General features: G+C 39.5%; 2 protein-coding genes across 2 annotated transcripts; both read right to left on the reverse strand.

Moving 5' to 3' along the window:
• Nucleotides 1-90: 90 nt before the first annotated feature.
• On the reverse strand, nt 91-4,998 carry LOC121905483 (26S proteasome non-ATPase regulatory subunit 4-like). The gene is made up of 10 exons (XM_042423723.1): nt 4,896-4,998; nt 3,652-3,792; nt 3,455-3,569; nt 2,843-2,929; nt 1,915-1,983; nt 1,542-1,757; nt 1,078-1,186; nt 812-949; nt 407-462; nt 91-315 (listed from the first exon to the last, which is right to left on the reverse strand). The coding sequence occupies exons 1-10, from the start codon at nt 4,919-4,921 to the stop codon at nt 145-147; spliced, it is 1,128 nt and encodes a 375-aa protein (XP_042279657.1). The 5' UTR covers nt 4,922-4,998; the 3' UTR covers nt 91-144.
• Nucleotides 4,999-7,649: 2,651 nt separating this feature from the next.
• LOC121906213 (phosphatidylinositol 4-phosphate 5-kinase type-1 alpha-like) lies at nt 7,650-21,574 on the reverse strand. Its single transcript, XM_042424936.1, has 16 exons — nt 21,504-21,574; nt 18,101-18,135; nt 17,074-17,166; nt 16,701-16,831; nt 16,470-16,587; nt 15,504-15,656; nt 15,076-15,375; nt 12,640-12,875; nt 12,424-12,507; nt 12,253-12,301; nt 11,993-12,077; nt 11,683-11,853; nt 11,390-11,522; nt 11,233-11,295; nt 11,017-11,116; nt 7,650-10,885 (listed from the first exon to the last, which is right to left on the reverse strand). The coding sequence occupies exons 1-16, from the start codon at nt 21,547-21,549 to the stop codon at nt 10,883-10,885; spliced, it is 1,800 nt and encodes a 599-aa protein (XP_042280870.1). The 5' UTR covers nt 21,550-21,574; the 3' UTR covers nt 7,650-10,882.
• Between the last annotated feature and the right edge of the window lie 1,285 nt (nt 21,575-22,859).

Consider the following 22,859-nt stretch of genomic DNA (forward strand, 5'->3'; position numbering starts at 1 on the left):
GCTACATAAACAAGATGATGAAACAGAAGATGAACAAAACAAATCCTGCATTGAGGAGAGTAGTAATGTTACTGTGAATAACACATGCAGTGCGATTCTCAGGAGTTTTTATTTAACATATATCAAGTTCCTCTCTTTGGATTTTCATTTCTTTTTCTCCTCATCCTTCTTGGCGTCAGGTTTAGAGCCTGTCTGGGAAGCCAGAGAGCCCATGGCGTTACGGATGGCCTCGTTGTTGGGGTCGACTCCAGGAAGGTTTTCCAGAACGCTCTGAAGGAATTCTTGATCCTGCATAACATCGTAGTCCTCTTCATCCTGGACACAGATAATGAAATGTTGCTACTAATCTTCACCAAGCATTTTTAAATCTGATGAAAAAATAGATCTAATAAAGGCTTGTGCTTACCTTAGCTTCACTGGAGTCCATGTCAGCTCCAGTGTCCATGTCCTCAGCGCCAAACTCTACAGGAAAAATGGAACAGAAATGTTGTTTGAGAAGGAAAAATGGGGCTGACAGATAATTGTAGCCATTTTTAACCTGAGCTCTATATTCCTGGATGGAGTGCTGCTGTGCATATACACACATTAACAGTCAGATCCACATTAAAACACATCATTTCAACAACATCAAATATCTGATCCGACATGACTTGAATGCAGCAGATAAGCGAGATCTTGCTGTAAAGGACTAAATGATGTCTGTGTTTTATAATGTTGATGTGATGTATACTGAGTCTCCCTTTGTCTTAAAGACTATAAATTCTCTGGGAAGAGAAATTCAGAAAATTCAAAATAGGTGTCCATGTTTAACCTGCTCCTGATCCCTGCATGGACATCTGCAGAGCATAGGCGATCTGTTCATCCTCTGTCATGCGGCTAAAGTCTGGTAAAGCAGGTGTGGCTGAGTCTGTGTTGGGGACAGACATCTTCAAGAGGGCATCCTCGGACTCTACAACAGAAAGACAGAAACATATGCCATGTGGAAACACTCTTTGAGCAGTGTAAACTCCCACACTGACAGAAAATAAGAAGTTTTTAGCAAGTTAGCAAAATCAAGTTAGCGGGCATTTTTCTCACCATCTGCAGCGGGGGAGGAAATGCCAGCTTCTGCAGCTGACGCAACAGCAGCTCTGCGAGCTTCATCCTCCTGTCGTTGCCTCTGCTCCTCCATAGACACTCGTAGAGCCTAGAGAGAGGTGAGGAGAGGAAGAAAACAAACAAGGCATAAATAAAATAAAATAAAAAAGTGTGGGCTCTTTCCATGTTATCCTTAAACATTTTAACTCATTTCATTTGTGTAGCAAAATGGCTGGAAACAAAAAAAAGCGACACGGCTGCATTACTTGAAATACTGACAAGTAGCATAACACCATAGAAATATACTAAGAAGAAAGAATGAAAAAGATAAAATGTAGCATAGAAGGTACGTTTGAAGAGAACAGCAGCACTGAGATGAATAATTATGAGAATTTTAGAGGCAAAAGATGAGAAAAGTTAAGTCTAAAAAGAACTATAAAGGCCCTTTTCTCCTGCTCTCTTACCAAGGCCAGCTCTGGGTCTGCGCTGGGATCCACTCCAAACTCAAAGTCACTGGCACCCAGGCCTAGCACTGCACCTCCCTCTCCGGCCAGGATGGGTGAGGACAGAAGGGCATCGGCCAGACTGGGGCCTGGAGGCACTGTGACCAGATGGGAGCCTACTCCCTCTTTGCCATTCAGTGTGGTGATGAAGGCTGTCAGCTTCTCTGTGTTCATCTCCTGTGAGAAAAAAACAAGGGTGAGCACATGAAGCGGACAACACAGAGAGGTAAAACCGTCAACAATAGCAAATTAGATATTATATATAATGGTTGAGTGTGTGTGTGTGTGTGTGTGTGTGTGTGTGTGTGTGTGTGGAGCATTGTGGGTAAAATACCTCCTCTCCAAAGTTAATGACATCCACATTGACTTTTTCTTTCTTCAGACGCTTTGCCATTTTGACAAGCTACAAGAGAAGACAAACACAAACATTCCATGTTTTATTAGGGGCCTGACAGATATATGGGTCAACTGCTGCTATGAGCCAATTTAATTTTTCCCCACAGATGAACAGGGATCTGATTCATGAAGAAGTATTAATAAGTAAGCTGGATAACAACACTGAGTAAACCTGGACCAGCATTTTTTTGGAATGCACCAATCAGATACACCAGATCAGTATTGGCACCCAAACTGAACTTATTAATTGTATCAGGTATCAACCATGACGTGACCAATCTAAACTAAATAATGTTACTTTGTCAACAGTGGCTCCACTATCAGTTGCATTCAGTCAGTCAGAGCCGGCCACAAACTCACACTACTAAACATTTTTAGATTTTAGATTTTAAATCAGAATCAGTATTGGCCAAGAAAAAGTTAGATCAGTGCATCCCTACTTTGTTTACATCAGTCTATGTTCCCAATTTGAAATTTGAAGTTTTACTCAGCAATCTTACCCAAATACTTTTGTCAGACAGACCCCTGCTGTCTGCATATTTCCACTGATAATGTTGTGTTTAACATTATGACTTTAACAGATATTGACTGTTAAAGTTGAGTTTGTCAATTCTCTCAATAACCCAGCGAGAAGAACTGTGTCAGTTTACCATTCAGTCAATTATTTACATTACGCACTGTGATCTAACTGTTCACCATAATTACAGTTCAGGGTGTGGTGAGCAGAATACTTTCTGATAAGATATCTACCAATCCATCTAAACAAAATATTTAAAGTCTGAGGATTTTATCCTTCAGGTTATCAAAATATAAGTCACAAATCATGACACACAAAACACATTGATTAATGTCTGAACTTAGCTCACCTCTTTTTCGTTGTCCTCCACTGGGCTGCCAACAAATGCAATTATGCGCATCTTGTGGTTTTTGCCCTGTCTGTGCTTCAGAGCCAACTACAGAGGAGAGAGACATAACACATGAGCAAAAGAAACATATGAACTGACATGACATTTTGACATGTCATAGCCAGAAAAGCACAGGTGTTACAAATAACATTAATGATGGCTGCATTACATTTAGGTGAGCTTGTTCCAGTTGTACATGTTGGTTCACTGGAATGACTTACTGGGACTGAGACACTGTTATTAGTTACACTTGTGCTTTTTCCTGCAAAAAAGTCAAAATGTCTTCTGTGAAAAAGGCTTACAGCTCCTATTAATTGTGAATCCTTCTTTTCAAATCTCAGACTGCCTGCCCTGTTTTTGTACTGTACCGTGGGAGAGGAGAAGCAGTCACAGCTGGGTTCAACCTAAAGTTGTTTAGGTTATAGATAAAGACTTATTTAAACTTACAGAAATAACTTTAACTGACCTCTCAATGTGTTCTAATGTTTATAAAATTCACTTCACAGACCAAAAGTTATTGGTGTCCTACAGGATGAGGAGGAGAACACTATGTTATCAAAGTCACAAACTCACATGTGCCACCCTGATGCCGGTGCAGAAGCTGATGTTTCCACGAGGCTGCACAGCATGCAGCTTGGACAGTATCCTCCCCGTGTCTGGAGTCAGTGTCGTCAGCACCTCGCAGTTGCTTCACGGGGACATAACATCTGTGTTATTATCTTAACATATTTTAAATGTCAGTACACTAATTCAAATGCACTGTCTCTTACTTTGCCATGGTGATGAGGCCCACATTGTTTTCTGGGTTGCTGCGAGTCTTGGAGTGGCAAACAATATTAACTGCGTCCTGCTGAGCCTGCAGCCTGGTGGGCAGAAAGTCTCCATTGCGCATGTACTCACTGTTGTCCACACTAAGAAAAAACAACAGGACTGTTAACAACTGCTAGTGCTGGAAAAAAAATGTAAAATACACAATTTGACAAAATATTGGTATCGGCCTACCAGCAATCGATATTTTGTCAAATTGTGTATTTTAATACATTGATACATCGGTGTATCTCTGATGATAACATGTACAGGGAGATTACCCTATTGATGAAACAATTAGTCATTTAATTGATTTGTTGATTGACAGAAAATTAATAACTGACAATTTTTTTTTATAAGTGATTCATGTTTTAAGTAATTTATCAAGCAGAAACAATTTGTGAAACCACTCAATCAAATGTGAGGATTTTCTACCTTTCTCTGAGTTCATTATAACATTTTGTGGTTTTGGACTGTTGGTCAGACAAAAAAAAGCGATTTACAGAAGTCATATTGGGAATATGTGATGGCTGTTTTCTAACATTAAACAGACAAAATAATTAATAGAATAATCTATATATTGATCGATAATGAAAATCTTGAATCGTAACCCTGATGGACACCATAATCTGTTGGTTTGTAATAGAAACGTAACGTAACTGTTACAGTAACACAAACCAATGCAATAGGTCTGCGGTACCGATACATACTACACTTGAGACAACGTTCATGTTTATTAGTTTTGATCAGATTGTGTCAGAAACAACACACGTCTCTCTGTATACATGCAATATCGTGATCTTTAAGTAACATGTTAGCAACAATATATCCAAATGAATGCTTGCTCCAGTTTTATTCGGCGTGAGGCATAACTCAGGACTTAGAAGCTCAGTCCTTAAACCTCGTTTAGCAACACTACGTTGATTATCGTTATTGGGAATATAAAGTGCTTAGAGACCATAACCTAACTAAAACCTTTTAGCCAGCTAAGCTAATGCTGGGAGCTGCTGCTAGCTAACGTTTGGCTGTAGAGTGACTCAGGGAATAGCTCATCTTTAATACAAAAAAAAACAAGTAGCTTAAACCTGCACTCATGTTTCAAACAAACGACCTCAAAACGCGTATATCAATTCATCATGCATTAGATTGTTTTAGTACAAAACTGGCATTTAAAGTGTTCATTTTAAACATATTTTCATTTCCTTACCAGACCATAGTACTTTCAAGCACCATCTTGATGTCTGTCGCGTTCTACGTCATCGTGATGGATTATGGGTAATGGTGTTTTCTTTAAAAAAAAAAAACTGTACAGATTGTTATGAAGGGGGTTAATACTTCTGAAATACTTTAATTCTTATGATACATCCATGAGTTAATAGCAAATGAAACATTGTGGGATACAGATAGCTCAAAAACGGTTGTTGGATGTATGCTTAAATATATGACTATAATAATACTAAAGTTCCCCTCCACTCAAAAATATGTTTTTCTTCCTGTTCCTACAGTTGAATGTTTGAGTTTCACTGTATGTACAGAATGATCTCAGTGCAGAGTGTGACACTAGAAGGCTGTTTTCACATTCATCTTCTGAAAGTGGAAAGTTACTCTGTACCCACTGAAAATCCAGTTAGAAGGGGCAGGCCTACGAGCATGATTCACAACATCCCAGATAGTTTGGAAGCCAGTGATGGTCTAGTATTCAACTTATACAAGTGTGATGTGGAAACCTGAAGCCTCCAGTGCACAAACACTGATAATTAACTTTACAGTGAAGTAGGAGACATCTTGTGTCCAGCAGTTAAATTTGTGAGATGAAATATATTTTTAATTTAGGGAGGAGTAGATGTAATTTCAAGGATTTTTGTGGAAAAACCATATTAGACATAAATTATTAAAGTAGAGTATTTTATATACGTCTAAACATGTCTTCTATTTTTCTTGCTCTGTGGGCTATCAGATGTGCTTTTAACCAGTGATGTGCACAAGAGCACAGGGGTGAAGTTAACGAGGATGTTTGCACACCATGCATCACAATAAATGTCTGCTATTAAACCTACACATAATGAACAGGTGTGGTAGAAAAACAAACCCTATTAATGCTAAAAACAAAGAATGTAAGTGTACCATTATGGAAAAAGTAATGCCACTGTGACCACCTCCACCCTTGATGTTTGTGTTAGCCTTTTGTTGGGAAAGAGTTCACAGTCCTCCGTGATGAAAGCAGATCAAACAACAATTTTCACCTCACAAATAAAACAGGTCCAACAACCCGAAACTATCCAGGTCATCCAAACGAAGCTGACACAGCCAGACTACAACGTAAAAGACCACACATCCAGTTTCAAACTAAATCATTTATATTGATTTTTATAACCCCCAAAGGCAAGTAACCATTTTTATTTAGTGTCATTTTAATCATTGGCTGATATGTAGGCTACTTCCTTTTTTGTAAAAATGTTTTTTTAATCTGGGTAAACCTGCAGATGTTGCCTGACAGTGATGAATGAATGCATTATTGAGCTGAGCGTATTTTAGAAATGAATTACTTAACTGCATTGAGACTAAAATATTGACTTTTTGAAATCTCAGATGGAGAAACTCTTGCTTCTTACAGTGATGTTTGCATCATGTTATGCAACACCCCAAGGTAGGCCTATGTCAACCTTTATTCAGTCAAAAAGACTTCAAGAATAAAAACTGTGTGTACGGAGGACGAATAATGACATTTCAATATAATTGAATGAAGCTAGCGTACTTTGTTTCAATCATATAATGTTTAAGGTCTTGACAATAGTCATGCTCTCTCCTCTGATGACAGTTAAAGAGTTTGTTCATTTGCTTTTCCCGTTTGTCTTTCCTAGGGAGAGAAACAAAGATTATGTCAAACTACTGACAGATAAAACCACGCTCAGCTCTGCGACTGTCTGTCTCAGGTAACTGAGGGAATCAGACAGCTTTTTTGTTCATTTTTATGTTTAAAACAATGCTTCTTCTCAGTCTCTCACAGCTGGTCCACCTGTTTAGATTCCTCACAGATCTCACCAGGGAGTACGGGCTCTTCTCTTTGTCTAGTCTCTTGTACCGCGATGCCTTTGTTCTGTTTAAGGCAAGTTCAGCGTGTGTCAGTGTGTATGCTCAGGGCAGTTACACAAACTTTCTGTCACTGTCATTTCCTCCAAACACCTGGCATTCCTTGTGTGCCACCTGGAGCTCTGACAATGGGTTGGCTCAGTGGTCCAAGGCTATATGAATGGTGACAACTTCACCACAGGGAATGTGTTCAACTGGAGAGCCCTGGAATATGAGATATTAGGGATGGTTTTGGTGGATGAAGACCCTGAATATGTTGCAAAATGGTAATTAAATGATCTTTTTAACATGATAGCCTGTAGACATGAATAAAACCTCTTCAGAACCCATAAAAGATGGTACTGCTTCAGTGTAAATGTTTTTTTGTGTTGGCTGTGTTTAAAGATCCCCTTCAGACATGTATATAGAAAATAAATACTCTGCTTTAAATAATGTGTCTGATATGTATTTCCACAAAAAAAGTTCAATTATCTTGCTAAAATCCTTAAAATTACATTTGCTCCTGCTCCCACATGAAGAATCCAGAATCTATAAAAATACTTTTCATTTCAAAAGTTTATGTCTCTTGCTTCACTGTAAAGTCCGTTCTCAGTTTATCTGCACTGGAGGCTTCAAGCTTCCACATTACACTTGTCTAAGCTGTATACTGGACCATGATTGCCTCCAAACTGTGATGTCACAAATCATGCTCATAGATACACACTTTAAGACTCAGATTTGGGAGAACAAAGAATCACGTGAACAAGAAACAAAACACCTTTATGAGAAGGGGACTTTAAAAAAACAAAACAAAAATAAGACACAAAGACATATTCACAACCACCATATGACAGGAAATTAGATAATATCCACTAACAAAGAGACCCAAAACCAAGATTTAGAAAATATGTTTAATCCTTTAAAATCAGACATGAAAACATCACCACCACATAACTGAAACATGGCAGGAGGGACAGGCAGCACATATTGCATGAGAAGGCATTTCAGTGACTCCTATGTACATATACACATTTTATACACAGTAAAAATATAGTAATTGAAGCATATAGGACAACCAGCAACATTGGCTCGTGGGCCGTGTGAAACATTCATGTAGAAAAGCATGGGAGATTAACAACCCAGAATCATTATGGAGAGAATATATCTATCATATCACAATCTAAACATGAAATATAAAAAGTGAAATTGTCAAATAGTCCCCCTTCATAGGCAACACACGCTATAAAGTTTCAGACATCCTTCTGTCAGTATACAGTATACGTACAATCATCTAAGATACATAATACAACTTTATCATTTCAGCCAACAGCAATCAATCATATTAATAAATATACTTCTTTGAACTGAAAGGTGGCATATTGTGGTTTATATTGCATTACTTCAAATATATTGTAGTGTCTACACTTAGTGCACCGACATTTAAGCACCGAAGGATTACGTTTTTCTTGTGCCATGGTGTAGTACATAACAACTGTAACAGAAACTCCTCTGTATCCAGCAATTACACAGTACCACCGACCCAAAAAACAAAAACAAAACAAAAAAAAAAAGGTCTGCAAGAGTTGTAACATAATACAGCTGTCACAAATAGTATCTGGATTTGTCTAATCTTAAAGTATTGGAGCATTGGAGTGTTTTTCTTTGGTGGCTTTTTCTCCCTAAACCAACAGAAAATGACTTTAAACTGATCTGCTTGAAATCGATATTTTAAGTTTTCGCATAATACCAGAAATAAGTATTTTCAAATACATCATCTCAACTAGACAACAGATTGTAAAAGAGGGGTTCTACTAGCTACAACACATGTAGTAAATTAAACATGAATTTCACAGGAATGTGGTGGTGAATCTTGAAATGTCTCCGGCCACGTGGTAAACCAATTCTTCAGAAAAAAAAAAAAAAACAAACAAAAAAAATTCTTTACAGGGACTGGGGTTTGTGTCAGATACAGCTTATCAGACATGAAACTATTTAGCAAAGAAAACCAAAAAAAAAAAACATCCAGTTTAATAATAGATCCTTTAAAAACACAGGTCAACCCAGTGTTATTACCATATACAACATATCAGTCCATGCAGGTGTCCAGGAGTGTCTAATTTCATTTTCATGACTGTACTGGATCCTGAACGTCTCACCCGTCTCCTCTGCTTTTCTCTTTGGTGCCACGACTGGCTCATAATACAAAAGGCTCAGTCCTAAATCCTCAAATGTGCATTGATGAACAATGAGTTTTCCTTCTTTCTGTATCCACAACTCACGACCCCCCACCCACCCACCCCCCTTTCTCCCTCTCTGCTGCATAGACCACATGTGCCTAACAAACACGAACAGCAGTTCATTCGATGAGATGACGTCTAAGATCTTCAGGTTTGCTACAGTCACTCGGTAGTGATTAAAAAAATGTCTGTAACGGAAATCACTGGGGTAAACAGCTTTCTGCCAGCCACCTCAATAGCTTGTTTAGTGCTCTAAACAATAAGATAAACATAAAACATTTCATGAAAACACAAAAGCAGTTTTTTATGAATAGCCAAGTAAAAGCTGAGTACTACTACATACAAAAAAAATACAAAAATTGGTTATACACATGGTTAATAATGTTGGTCCAAGAGTGGATGTGGGCAGTGGTCATTTCTGTAACCAGCAGAAATGATCAATAAAGAGACAGACATCCTAACTGTCTGATGTCGGGAGAAGATAACCAAAAGGGATTGTAATAGTGTTTGCGTTAAAATCTCTGAAATTCTTTTAAACCCTGACAATTGTTTGGTTGATCCAGACATACAAATGGCAGTTTGATGACTTCAGCTATAGTGATAAGGCAGGTTTGTATCTGCTACTAGAGCACTAACCTGTAAAAAAAAAAAAAGTCAGCTATACATCCCGTGTTAGTGGAGGGACAAAACATGTAAAGGCACAGACATGACAGACATGTGACAGTAGCTGGAAATTATTATTCTTCTATTAACTTAATAGCGTGACTTAACTTAACAGCATCTACTGGCCAGCAATGCTGTCAACAGCTCTTCTCTCTGTATGAATTTATATTTTAGCACATATGGTCACATCAGAGGGGGAGATTTTCAGGGCTGCACAATGTGGTCTGCCATGTTAATAAGACACATTCTATAAGAAAAAACATAGTAATGTACATTCAGCAGTGGTAAGATCTAGCCGGACCTTTGCAGCACCACCATGGCTTCCAGCAGAATAATTTATAAAGACTAAATGATCATAATAGGTCTGATTCAAAATCTGCTTTCAAACAAATACTGCACATCCACAATCAGTGAAATGAAATGCATACATGATTGTAGAGTGGACAGCAGCAAGTGTTGATTTGAATGATTTCTATCGATGACGAACGAGAGAACCACTGTTAGCTCAGAGTGCGCCTGCTCATGAGGAGTGCTGAGGGGAAATGGATGTGTGGTAACAGGAACATTAGAGTGTGAGTCATGGAAATGTGAACCCACTTAGACACAGCGCCAAAAAAAAAAAAAAAGTCACTCGACAAATGCAGGCTATGCCCTTCATGTGCTTTTAAGTGTTGTGTGTGTTTCTGCTGAACTGCTGTCTGTGCCCACTCGCATGCCCTTCATGCTGTGAAAAAGTGGGTGGGATGACTGACTCTTCGTCATCCGCTGGTGACTGGGGCATGAGCTTTTTACAACATATGACTAATCATTTAGTTGGGATTATGTCATGGCAGCAGACATACATGTTGTGAATATGGGGGGAAAAAAAAAGCTTTGTTTAATTAATGTAATGCTGCCGGAGCTACTAAAGAGCTGCCAATTCAGGGTCATGAGCCTTTTTTTTCCAGGTGTTTAAAGAAAAAGACAACAGAGCTTTGGGTGGACAAATGTGTGCACGCACCACTGCCACCGATCCCACCATTGCTTTCTGCTTCGTCACAACCTCCACTCCACCTGGCTGCTTCATCCAGCATCCTCTGTATATACTTGTAGGGCTGAGAAAACAACAGAGGTGCAACGGAGGGTCCACAGTGGATGCGGGTGACTTTCACTCTCTTTATCCTTACTTCCGCCCACCTCACCTCTTCCAGAAACTTCTCATCTTTAGATGGCACTGTGTCCGTTTTTACTGTGAAGATCAAACCAATACCAAGATTATGAAGCTGAATAAGAAATTTACAACTAATAACCATTTACTAATTCATAATGTCATGGTTTTAGTAGTGATATGTGTATACGTGCACGATTTTTGAGACTTACAAAACAGATGTTGGTCTCGGGGATGATGTCAGATAGTGAAACTACATCTTCGTTTCCGGACAGGTTGCCTGAATTATCTACAGTCTCTTCTGCCCCCAAACTGGAACAGAGCAAATGCAATTAATGAGACAAGATGACTAAGACAAGTGAGACAAACAACTTGATGAGGTTGTTTATGTTTATGACCAATAATTGCTGTCTGGGAACCAGCAGTACCTGTGGGAAGCACCCTGGTCGTGATCTGTGTTAGCCGCTTTGTGCACTTCCACCCCTACAGACCTACAGAGAAAAGTCAGAGCAGATGATATAAAAACAGTGTGAAAGCGAAATGGAAGAATAAAAGTCATGTATTATTATCTTGGTGATGTTTTACCGTAGAGGGGGAGAGGTGGAGGGAACTCCTGTGCTTCCTAGTGATGAGGTGGACAGGTTGGCCTCACAGTCAGCAGAGTTTTCTACCAGCGGAGGGGTCCTCGGAACAAGATCTGGTCTGCCCAACTGCACGCCTGACAGCAAATCATCAACAGGAAACCGGATTATTGCACATTTCGACACCAGTACCTCCAATCTGAGTACAGCTATGAGAAAAGTTGCGGTTGTGGATACAATAAACCGCAAATCTACTTCATGTTCTGATCACTTTGCTTGTGATGCCTCAGTTCTTACCGCTGTCAGCCTCTGAGTCTGTGCTTTTATAGTGGCTGTGGTAGACTAGTCTGGAGTCAACAGATGACTGTCCTGTTAGTTGGGAGAGTGGGGTCGGACCTCCCAGGGTGGGGGCCCTCCTGAGCCCCCCCTGACCTCCACCACGGCTCTTCTTAGATGGTGATGGTTTTACTGAAGATGACAAAGGCCATAAAGGGAGAAATGATCAATTCAAGACTTTTTCACTCTTGTGTTTTCTACGCTGTCAGGTCCTCAGGATATTAACTTCCATTCAGGGGATTTAAAAATAAACACACACACACATACTTACGTGGAATTTTCCTGAACACTGTGTTGCACATGAATTGCTGGAAACGATCTGCATAGAAACCAGGCCTGTGAACTGAGACTGTGTCCTACAATTAAAACAGTAACAGAGCTATTAGAGTCTGATATTATGTACTCAAGTCTAGATGCAACCAAAACTTACTACTACAAGATATGGGTTTCATATTAACACAATTTATAGCCATAAATCTCTCTCTGAGCCTCTGCACTTAAAGACTCTTTAATTAGTGTGTTGGCTCTTACCCCGTCATGGACCAAGGCCTTCCAGGAGTGCTCCAACTTCTTAATAAATCTAAAGAGTAGGACATAATTAAATGATATACTGCAAATTAAATAACGGGTAATGTAGGTAGGAAGCTCGCTTATTAATTAAAAAAGAAAGAGGAACTGATTTCGATGCTATGAGACACCAACCTGTAGGACTGCAGAATGTCAATGATGCCGATGTAGATCAGTAACCTGTCTCCTCTATTATTACGAGCTGGGATACCCCCCATGCTGGAAGGACAAGGCCAGAGCAAAAACAACAGATCACTGAATTGTCATTTCCCAGTCACAGATTACACTACAAAGCAAACACTGCAGTTCAAACGCAGCTCTTCTGGTGGTTGGTTAAACAATAAGACTCACTGATCTTCTGAATCCAAAGCTCCCTTTCCACGAGCTTCCCCCTGGATGGACTCCATGGCTGTACAGTACAGACTTTTCTGGGCTTGCGGCCGGCGCTGATCTGGGGTCACTGCTCCCTCCGATCCCCCACTGTCCCCTGAATTGCCCCCAGCACGGTCCCGCTCTCGACAGGCCTGCTCCATGTTGTGGATGCCCATCAACAGACTGTAATCCATGATCTTGAAACTCTGTAAGAGCTACATAATACATACAAAAACAATGATTGAGTTGACATGATCAGCAATCGGAGCAACCCCTCATGACATGAAATTTACACACACAGTTTGATGACAGCAGTGTTTTGGTGAGCTTTCTTTTGTATTTTGATTAGTTTAATGGTTTGAAGTGCACTGACAGAGAAGATTGAGTAGAGGGGTACGATAGTACTATAGAAGGAAACACTAGCAAACTTTTACAGACAAAATATTCACAACATTTTGAATGATATAATACTTCCTAAAACTGGATGCTGCTTCAATCATGAGCATTGTTTGTGTTGTGGTACTTTTTTGTTACTTAAAAATGTTTGAGTGGTTGACCCTAAAAGAGGTGCATTTACCTTATTCTAAAATGTTGACTGGGATAAAGGTTAAAAATTCTTTTTAGCAATGCCAATGCCATCTAAATAGGATAAAAAGGATAGGCTGATATGACCTATAGACTGTAAAAATGATGGACATAGGCACTGTCACTCACTGGTTTTTGGCATTTTGACCGTCACCATCTTGGATTTTAGGGCCAGAAGTGACGAGAAGTGACCATATTTGGACAGGAGGGTGGAGCTGAGCCTAACGCTAGCTGGTAGCTTGGTTAACACAGTGCATTTACTGTCTATGGTTAACTGTGATAATGCTAATGCTATTTTTTGCCAGTGAAAAACAGGCTTAAAACCATTAAAACAAAATGTTCTTATCGGAAAACTGAACACCTGAAAATCAAAGTGGTAGTACAATCAAACGCTGAACAAGACTTTTTTAGGTGACAAAAATGTTACAATTAACTTTCATTCACAGAAAAAACACTGAAATAACGACGACTATGGCTACACCTTCACTCTGTGAAACGCCTGTTTATGTTGCCGTGGTAGCAACTTGTCAATCACAATGTAGCCACGCACTAAGGCACCCTGCTTTATCATCAAATTTAAATTAAATGGGACCATAATTTACAAAATGAACATCATGCTGTATTGAAGACTTGATACTAGCAACTGAAACCATAAACTCATTTAGAAAGTGTTTACTGAGTTAATACATCAAGTGAGAAGTAGGGTCATTTTGTCATTGACTTCCATACAATACTTGTATACCTCCATAATACTTGTACAATAAAATTAGGGTGAGATACAGATGAGCAACACCAATACCCGATCAGACAGCGACAGTTCGCTTTTACAATAGTACACAACCAGTCACAACCACACATTGACAGTGTGGTCGTGCTGGTTGGGTTAACAGAGAAGATCACTCAAAAGTGTTGATAAGTGGATTTAGACCAGAGGAATGTAAATGTATGGACTGTAGAAGTAAAGTAACAGTGACTCAGCAAACACAAAGAAGGATTAGCCTCTAAAGGCTCTGCCGTGTGTATTATTTGACTTTCCCAAGACTGATCAACTAAATTATATAGAACATAAAGATATCCTGTGTTAACATCAATGATAAATGCCGCCAGCCACTTCCATCATTTGAAAAGGTATCATCCCTCAAAGTAAACAGAGTATTAGTTTGCAGTGTCATGAAAGCTTGAGTCATCTCTTAAACACTAGACTCCTGTTGATGATCCTTCGACTGCCAGCAGTGCTGGAGTTCCATACTAAGCAACAAACAACCTTGAGAATTGCCTTAAAAGAAACAGAAAATTATAAGTTTAAGAGAAAATAACTAATTTCACTTCCCTTAAGTATTACCTCTTCCAAGGTGGTTATCGTGACTGTTGCTTTGTCTGTCCATTTGTGTGCAGAACACAATTTTTTATAATATTTATTGGTACCCTACAGAACAAAATCTATCCACTATGTCATTGGAAAAATTAAATTTTAATTTTTGCTGGCATTAGGTTGGCCCTTTTAAAAGACGACCTGGAAAAACCTGAGTTATAAAGTGACTGTCTCTAAAATATCTTTGGTATTTCTGCAAATTTGTTTGAGCACTGCCATTATTAAGATTTGTTGGTCAGAAAGTTTGATTCGATATATTTATTTGGTAGTTATGTGATGGCACAATGATAATGTATTCTGCTGGTGTACTATCTGAACTTGTTTAGGAATTTTAATATACTTGCATATTCAACAGTGCATATAAATGTTACCAGTAATTCCATGTGGGCTGAGAGGCTTGAGTGCATGCTACTTGAATAAAAATCAGTCAATGAAAAACAAGTGTCTCTCTGACTCACCAAGCAGTCCCTCTGTATAGTCTTGCACAGGGCATTGTAGTTGTCCGCTTCCAGCAGCAGGCCGTCAGGCAAGTCCTGGATAAAGTCTAGGTCTTTGTATGTGGGAACAGCCTTTTCTCTTTCTTTAGGTGATGCTCGTCTCTTATAGGTGGAGCCCTTCAGGTCATATTTGAGGTGCATGGGGATGATCCGAGGCAAAAGATTGTTCATCACTACAATACGGATATTCTTGCCTCCTGCCTGAACACAGTAGAGTCCGTAGAACTTGGGTAACAGAGTGCGCTTGTTTTGGTTTATATTCTAGAAAAGAGGAGGAAAAAAGAAATTGGAAAAACATGAGTTCCCACTCATTCAAGGAACCTACTCTCCAGATAATTATGGTTATTGAAATTATCATCACTCATACTGAACACACTCCCACTTCTCACCATGAAGTATCCAGGAAGGAGTTTCTGGAGAAACTCTGCCTCTTTGTGTTGAACAGTCTTGATGATGAACTCATCATCACTAGAGACGTAGAAGAGGGATCCGCTGGCACCAGGGTTGGACAGCTCGATCAGTGGCTCGTTACACAGAGAATACTTCAAGAGAAAGAAGAGTGCATTAGTATCCAGTCAAAACAGAGCACACATGTTGGCATAACCAGAGCTCTAATTAAATGAAACAAGTGGTTCTTAACCTGGGGGTTGGGTACCCCCGGGAGGTCGCTAGGATGTTGCAGAGGAGTCACAGAAAGACATGGAACAATTTCTAAACGGGAGCACAAAATCTCAAAATGCTGACACGAAGAAACTGTCAGCAGAGAAAGAAAACGCTGGAGAAAACACTGTTATTAAATATGACAAAAAGTGCTGGGAGTAGCCTATGTCCAAGTCTACCTACACAGGAGGTCTAGTGTAAGAAGAGCAGCAGCAGTAACTTCAGTCTTCTATCTGTGTCTACACAGGATGTGTTCAGGTGCAGTATTGAGTGTAGGTCACCTGCGTTTTGGCAGCACTCAGAGCCCAATATACAATTACTATAGTTACACATGTAAAACAGAAGAAAAGCATAAAAATAAGCTTTGGGTTGCTGTTACATGGGTATGGCAGATACAAGCTGACATGCTGCCCGTGTAGACGGCTGTATTGATTAAAATATTAGTGTATCTTTTACATCAGATGCACATTAAGATGGATGACTGAATCACAAGACTGTAACGCTGAATCGCTGCAGAGAAACACCACAGAATATTAGGTGAGACTTTCTTACCATGTGCAAAACATTTTCAGTCTCAAAAGGTGATCACACTCGCTAAAAGGCTGATCTAAATAATTCCACAAAATAAATCTGTGTAAAGTGTCTTAAATCAAAACAAGAAGTGTTGGCAGTGTGAGTGCGGTCTAAGTACTGACCAGGTAGTCATCTGGCCGAATACCAAACAGTTCTCTGAAGTAACGGAAGGCAATGGGAGCGTAGGTCTTAAAACGAAAGTCACTGTAGTGATGAGCAGGAGTCAAGTTACTGCCTTCACTGAAACACACGAGAGAGAGCAAGAGACAGAGAGACAATAAGAATCTACATGAACCCCAAAAATAAAACCACAAATTCAATACATTCACTCAGTTACGACTTCTGTAACCAACCTGGGGAAGAAGATGCTTTCAACCACCACAAAGTCCTGCATGAGAACATCTCGTTCTGCTTTTTGGCTCAAGCTGCCAACTGTGTGAGTGATGCCCAGTTGGATGGCACCTTTTAGGGCAGATGATGTAGTCTGCAGGGGTAAGAGAGGAAAAAAATAATAAGCACTGGAACAAACAATATTTTACGCCTCTGACTTCTATAGTTTCACTCACTATTCTTGGGTGTCTAGTCAAAGGAATTTCCAAACTATTTTTAGAATATAAACACAAAACACGTAGGCGTACACACTGATCCTTCTTCACTTTTCAACTCTGCTGCTCAGTGTTGTGGGTGTCAACAATCTGATGTCACTGACCCCTGCCCTGTTCTAACCTTTTTATAGGTGGTCTCTCCCGTGGTGGTCTCAACACCCCGGTGTCCAATAGTCTTCTTCATGCTCTGAGTTGTGCCTGAAGAGCCAGGCATCTGAGAAGAGGGACAGAGAGGAAAACATTCAAATACAATAAAATACAGCCTGATGTGTGTTTGTGAACATAGAAGGCAAAGAGCTAGATGTACGCAAGCTTTAGGCCATATTGGGTAAACATCTTCACGTGACGACCTTATCCTGTGTTCGCACAGCCATCATCTCAGCTGAAAAGTTGCTGAACTCTGAGCTAAGGTCAACTTGTGTGGCGGATGAAGGGAATGAAAATAATGTCAGTTGGTCTGCTGTGACCAATACCTTAATGTCCACTGAGTATGTGTTTTCTGCTTTAGTAAATAACGCAGGATCTGGATGTGTCGCATTCCTGCTCTGGCATAAATAGACCCAGCGTGTTCGGATAGTGGGACTGGAGGAAAAGAGCAGTGGGTTGGACGCTCTGGCCGGTGGACACTACCACACAGGCTAGAATGACAGCAGAGCGTCTCCAACAGATGCGATGGAGCCAGAATGCGACACAGCCAAATCCGGTGGACACTGGCCCTGACTGTAACAGAGATGTACCAAATAAACCTACATTAGTTTGTCCTTTCCGCCTGCCTCTCTCTTTTTGCCAAAATTTCCATCCCTACAACAAATATCCTCATATTTTTATTGTTATTCTTTAGATTTTCTATGATACTATAACACTGCATACTCTCCTAAAGTACAAGACACTGTTGTCCTCATGTTCCTCAGGCATTTATTAACCTGATTTCACCTGTACAACACAGGCCAGTCCCTTACTTCCATCAAAACGCAATGAGCTTTCGGTGATGGATGTCTCAAGCTGATGACTGCATGAATGTAGGCTTGAACTCTCTAAACTTGTTCTCCTTCCCTCCTCAGAGTTGACTGGAACAACATTTACTTTACTTGGGGCTGTAATGCAGTCGTGTTTTGTCAATTCAGTGAGGCAATTGTTGATGTATTCACCTCTGGAGGGGCCACTTTTATGATGCCGCTGGTCCCTAAAGAGAGAAAAACAAAAGTTAGAGAAAGACAATGACTCTTGGGAATCTAAAAGGAAAAACTCTGAAGACTTAAGGAACCACTAGTTTCTTTGTTGTTGACTCAACTTCATGAAACCTGTAAATGTCAACCCATGCAGTCAGAGTAAACTTTTGAAGTTTGAGTTGGCAGCTTTTAACATGGAAGAATTTGTTAATGGAGGTTTAAGAATCCCTTTGCTGGTTAATTAGCAGGGCTATTTCCAGCACTGGCTGATGAGTATAACGCCAATGATGAGCCCAGACCTAAATGTAGCCACAGTTACTCACTGTTGCTCTTGATACCACCAGCTTTATGTGAACTGGAACTACTTCTCCCCTGAGCTGGCTGCTCCAGATTCATCTGGCCCCTGATGATGAATATCTACATTCACCACCTCCCTTTGAAAAACAGTACCACTTCTAGCTCTTTCTGCAACAGCCTACTTTGTATCTCACGGTAACTTTGTGATTAATATTTTGATTAAGTCCAATATGCTAACACTATGACTACCTAATGCTTGTTAAATTAAGCCATTCAGCAAGCTCAACTGATCAGCATAGGTAGCAGTAGTCTCCTTGAAAGTTTGTACCGTCAACAAGCAAACACCTCTGGAAAACCACAGATAAAAAAGTTAAATGGGTTTAACTTCCTGTGTACGCATGATGACAAAAACAGCACACAGTAGTTTTGAAAGAAAAGCACACAACTGAAATGAAAGAAAAAGTCAACATGAATTCCTGTGTCCTTACATAAACTTGCTGTTTAAACCTACTTTCTCACCCACTCTGTGAGCACCTCTAGCCTGTAACCAATGGCAACAGCTGCTTCAATGCTGCAGTGCTACGGGTCAATATATACAAAAAGGATGCTGGGGAGTTTATACACCTGTAGTAACAATCCTGTGTGTGAAAACTCATCTGTGTTAATGATATGGCAGCATCACTGAATGCCATGCATCTCTTTTCAGTTAGCAGGGACACACTGCAATCCACCGGGGAGACAATGAGCATCATTCTGCCCACATTCCCTCTTATTATGTAAAACAACACACTATATCGTCACTACTCATGCAGTTTCTGCTCACACATACACACACAGAGAAACACACACCCATGCGAGTACCTCGCTGAAATGCTCGCCTCCAGAACTGAGTCCTAATATCTGTGGAGCAGGATATGGTCAGCCTAAATGGCTTAACCTAGTAAATGAGCAACACTACGCCAACTTAATGCATGAGTGTATTTAAGTATGAGAACATATGCTTCATAAACAGAGATGCAAAGATTAGTCAATTACTCGATTAACAAAATTATTCTAGACTTTAATTATATTATTACATATATATATATCTATATACACAAAATGACTTGTTCAATACGACATGTTTTGATTAACTGTTTATTTCATCTTTTAAGTAACAGCCTTAATAGTTTTAACTTCTCAAATGTGAAAAATATGCTGCTTTTACTTGTCTTTACATAACAGTAAATTGAATATCTTTAAGTTTCGGACTGTTGGTCGGACAAACCTGGACATTTGATGACATCACCTTTAGGGAACTGTGATGGGCATTTTTCTCAGTTTTCTGATGTTTTACTGACCAAGAAGATGAATCAATTGATAAAGAATATTATCGGCAGATTAACCAGTTATGAAAATGATCATAAGCGGCAGTTCTTTTCAAAACATTGCAATTTTCAGTGTCAGCATATTACTAGATAATAACACATGCTGTGCAGCAGATTTAGGGTAGAAATTAGACTAACCCAATTACTTAACAATGACTTTAGCTTGTCAGTGGCTGGAATTAAGACAATAGGCAAACCATCTGTTCCTCTCTGTATACTAAACAAGTCCCTGCCAGCCTTGTTCACATGTAGCCTGCAGCCTGCACAAGGCAAGAATATGGGACATGAACAGTCTCTCAACATCATTTTCTGTCTATGAAGACTCCATAAATATACTGGTTCTTAGCCCGATTAGGAAACAAGGCTAATAAGGACTAGTACGGAAACCACATTATGTTACTGTCACTCAAGTGTATGTGAGTGTGTGTGTGTGTGTTTGACAGAAAGCTGTATCTTGTATTTGTACAGTCTCGGGCTCTCAGCCATGTGGGAGCCACAAGAGTGCGGTCGAAGCCACTATTTTTATTCACTGATTCAGACTGGGCGGCTACACAGAGAAGAGCAACTCCTCTGTACACAGGAAAGCTAAGAAGTGCCGCACAACTAAATGGATTAACAAGATGCAACGTCCCCCTCATCTGTCCTGTATTCAGAAAATAAGAAACTCCTGAAAGCATTTCATCAGTATATATGTTGCCACTGAAAACAAGTGAGAGACCAGTTCATCATCAAGTCACCATACTTCGGTCTGATATTAAGAAAAGACTTAATTGGCCCAGAGGGAAATTTGCTTTGGACTCACAATGCTGTACACTACCAAATAATTCAATATTACTTCTCATCATACATCTCATAAATACCATATTAAAAAAGTACAATGATTACATGAAATTACTGAAAACTGAATAAAAACCAAAAAAAAAACTATAAAAACTTAAAAAGATCCTGGAGAAGCAGCCTTTCATCAGGTGAACAGAAGCTCATTAATTAGATAAGCATAACATGTAGGAAATCATTAAGATCTATATTTATTTTGATAACACCCCACCTAAACTGTGAATCTTTGAAAAGTAGCTGATGGGGGGATAGTGTTGAAGGTAGCCTACTTGATAGAAAATTATTTTTTATTGCTATCTTGACCACAAACCTGGTCAGACAGACGGGGGAAGAGGAGGGGGTGAACAGGCGAGGAAGGCGAGATGATAACAGAGTAGCTACCGTTAATTTCCCCTTTATTTACTAATAAATAAAACGATATTTATCTGTAAACCTCACCCTTTGACCTCCTGCGTCCAGCTAACTCAACGCTACCCTTCAATAACACACAAACAGCGAGTTAACGAAATGACCGGCTTGATAACAAAACACAACACTTGAGCCAACGTGGTTTGGGGTAATTAAGTTATTTCTTTACGTTATTAACCTCAACAAATAGGTCGATATAACTGGTTTTGGCTTGCTTAACGCTTCGTGAGGTTAACAATGGCACTAATAAAGGTTTAGTAACTAGGTAGCTAACTAAACAAGCTAGCCGCTGCTTGGTTCATTTGTTAGGCTGAAAGCCTCGTTGCTAGCTTAGTTAGCTAACTGGCTAACCGGGACACGATAAAGCCACAGTCACCGCATTTAAACACTCTCATCTCTACAAAAATATCACACAGATCCATTTGTGTGTTCGTTTAAAGACAACAAAGGAATAATATTTAGCAGCTAGCTACCTGTCGGGGCTGTTGATCCCGAGTCTGCTGTCCCAGCAGTCGCCATTACGATTTGACTGTTCACATCACAGACAGCGCCGACAGTTGAATTCTGCTGCTCACGTCGCAGCTGCACCACAGCGCCCCCAGTGGACAGAGGCGGTTCAAGTTTAAAGGAAGGGTTCACATTTTCTTCAAGTCTGTCCTAAAACAATAGTCAGGTGCCAGAATGAACATTGCAATAGTTGTTTCCCTTGTCATAATCATTCTTCCTGTTCATAAGGGATTAGAAGATCCCTTCATAATCCACTCACAATGTAAGTGATGAGGACCAAAATCTACAAGCCTCCTTCTGCACAAAAATGTGTTAAAAAAAATTATCAGACTTGCTTACAGAATCTCTTCTGACCCCTCACATGTTTTAAATTGAGAATACCAACTTTTGCCCTCTAATAGGTGAGGTAATCAGCTGCTAACTGAGATCTGATGTGATATGTATGATTGCCATGACTGTTTGATGTTTTGTATGTCTATGAGAAGTGTCATATGTGTAACTGTATATTTAATATGTGCGTAAACCTCTGAAACAGAACTGCCTGAGGAAGCAAAATGAAGTTCAGTGTAAACTGACAAGAAAGTCAGAATGTATCACATCATATATGAAGCTAATATGAAGCTTCAGTCCAAATTAGTCAAATCAAGTATATATCTTTCAATGTTAGTCTTTTTAGTGCTTAAGTTCCTCTTTTTGTTACTATGCTTCCACCGCAGCTCAACAGGGACACACAAAGAGGGAATTTGATGCTAAAAAGACTGTAAATGTGGCAGATATCCACTTGATATGAATGACTCAGACTGCTGAAGCCTCACATAAGCTTCAGATACACCTTTTTGCTTAAAATGAGGACTGTGGATTTTGTGCCCCATCACTGACACTGTAAGTGCATTTGGAGGGGAACGTTCATATGGACACTTGACTATTGTTTTAAGTCAGACTTGAAAAATTGTGAACCTGTCCTTTAATACTAAATATTGTGCCAATTTTGTGTGGTGGTTTAAAACAGGTATGCATGCAAGAATAAAGAGATGTAAGCTACAATATAACATTACAAAAGCACTACAGAGAAAAATCATAAAAACATCTGGGCTTTATGCCTTAAAAATTCAGGGTTCTGTGAATATCTTACTGTAACATATTTTCAATACCTTTGACCACATTATTTACAATATATGTTATAATTGTTTCATCAATATTCTTACTCAAAGAGCTGGCCTATGTATGATTTAATATCTGGAAATGTATGAATTTGTGCAAAAAACAAGAAAAATCTCAGTTGTTACTGTTTTATCGAATAGTAAAAGGACCATGTTTTCTTT

The sequence above is a fragment of the Thunnus maccoyii genome, chromosome 10, assembly GCF_910596095.1.
Source record: "Thunnus maccoyii chromosome 10, fThuMac1.1, whole genome shotgun sequence".
In the NCBI taxonomy this organism is placed as follows: Eukaryota; Metazoa; Chordata; class Actinopteri; order Scombriformes; family Scombridae; genus Thunnus; species Thunnus maccoyii.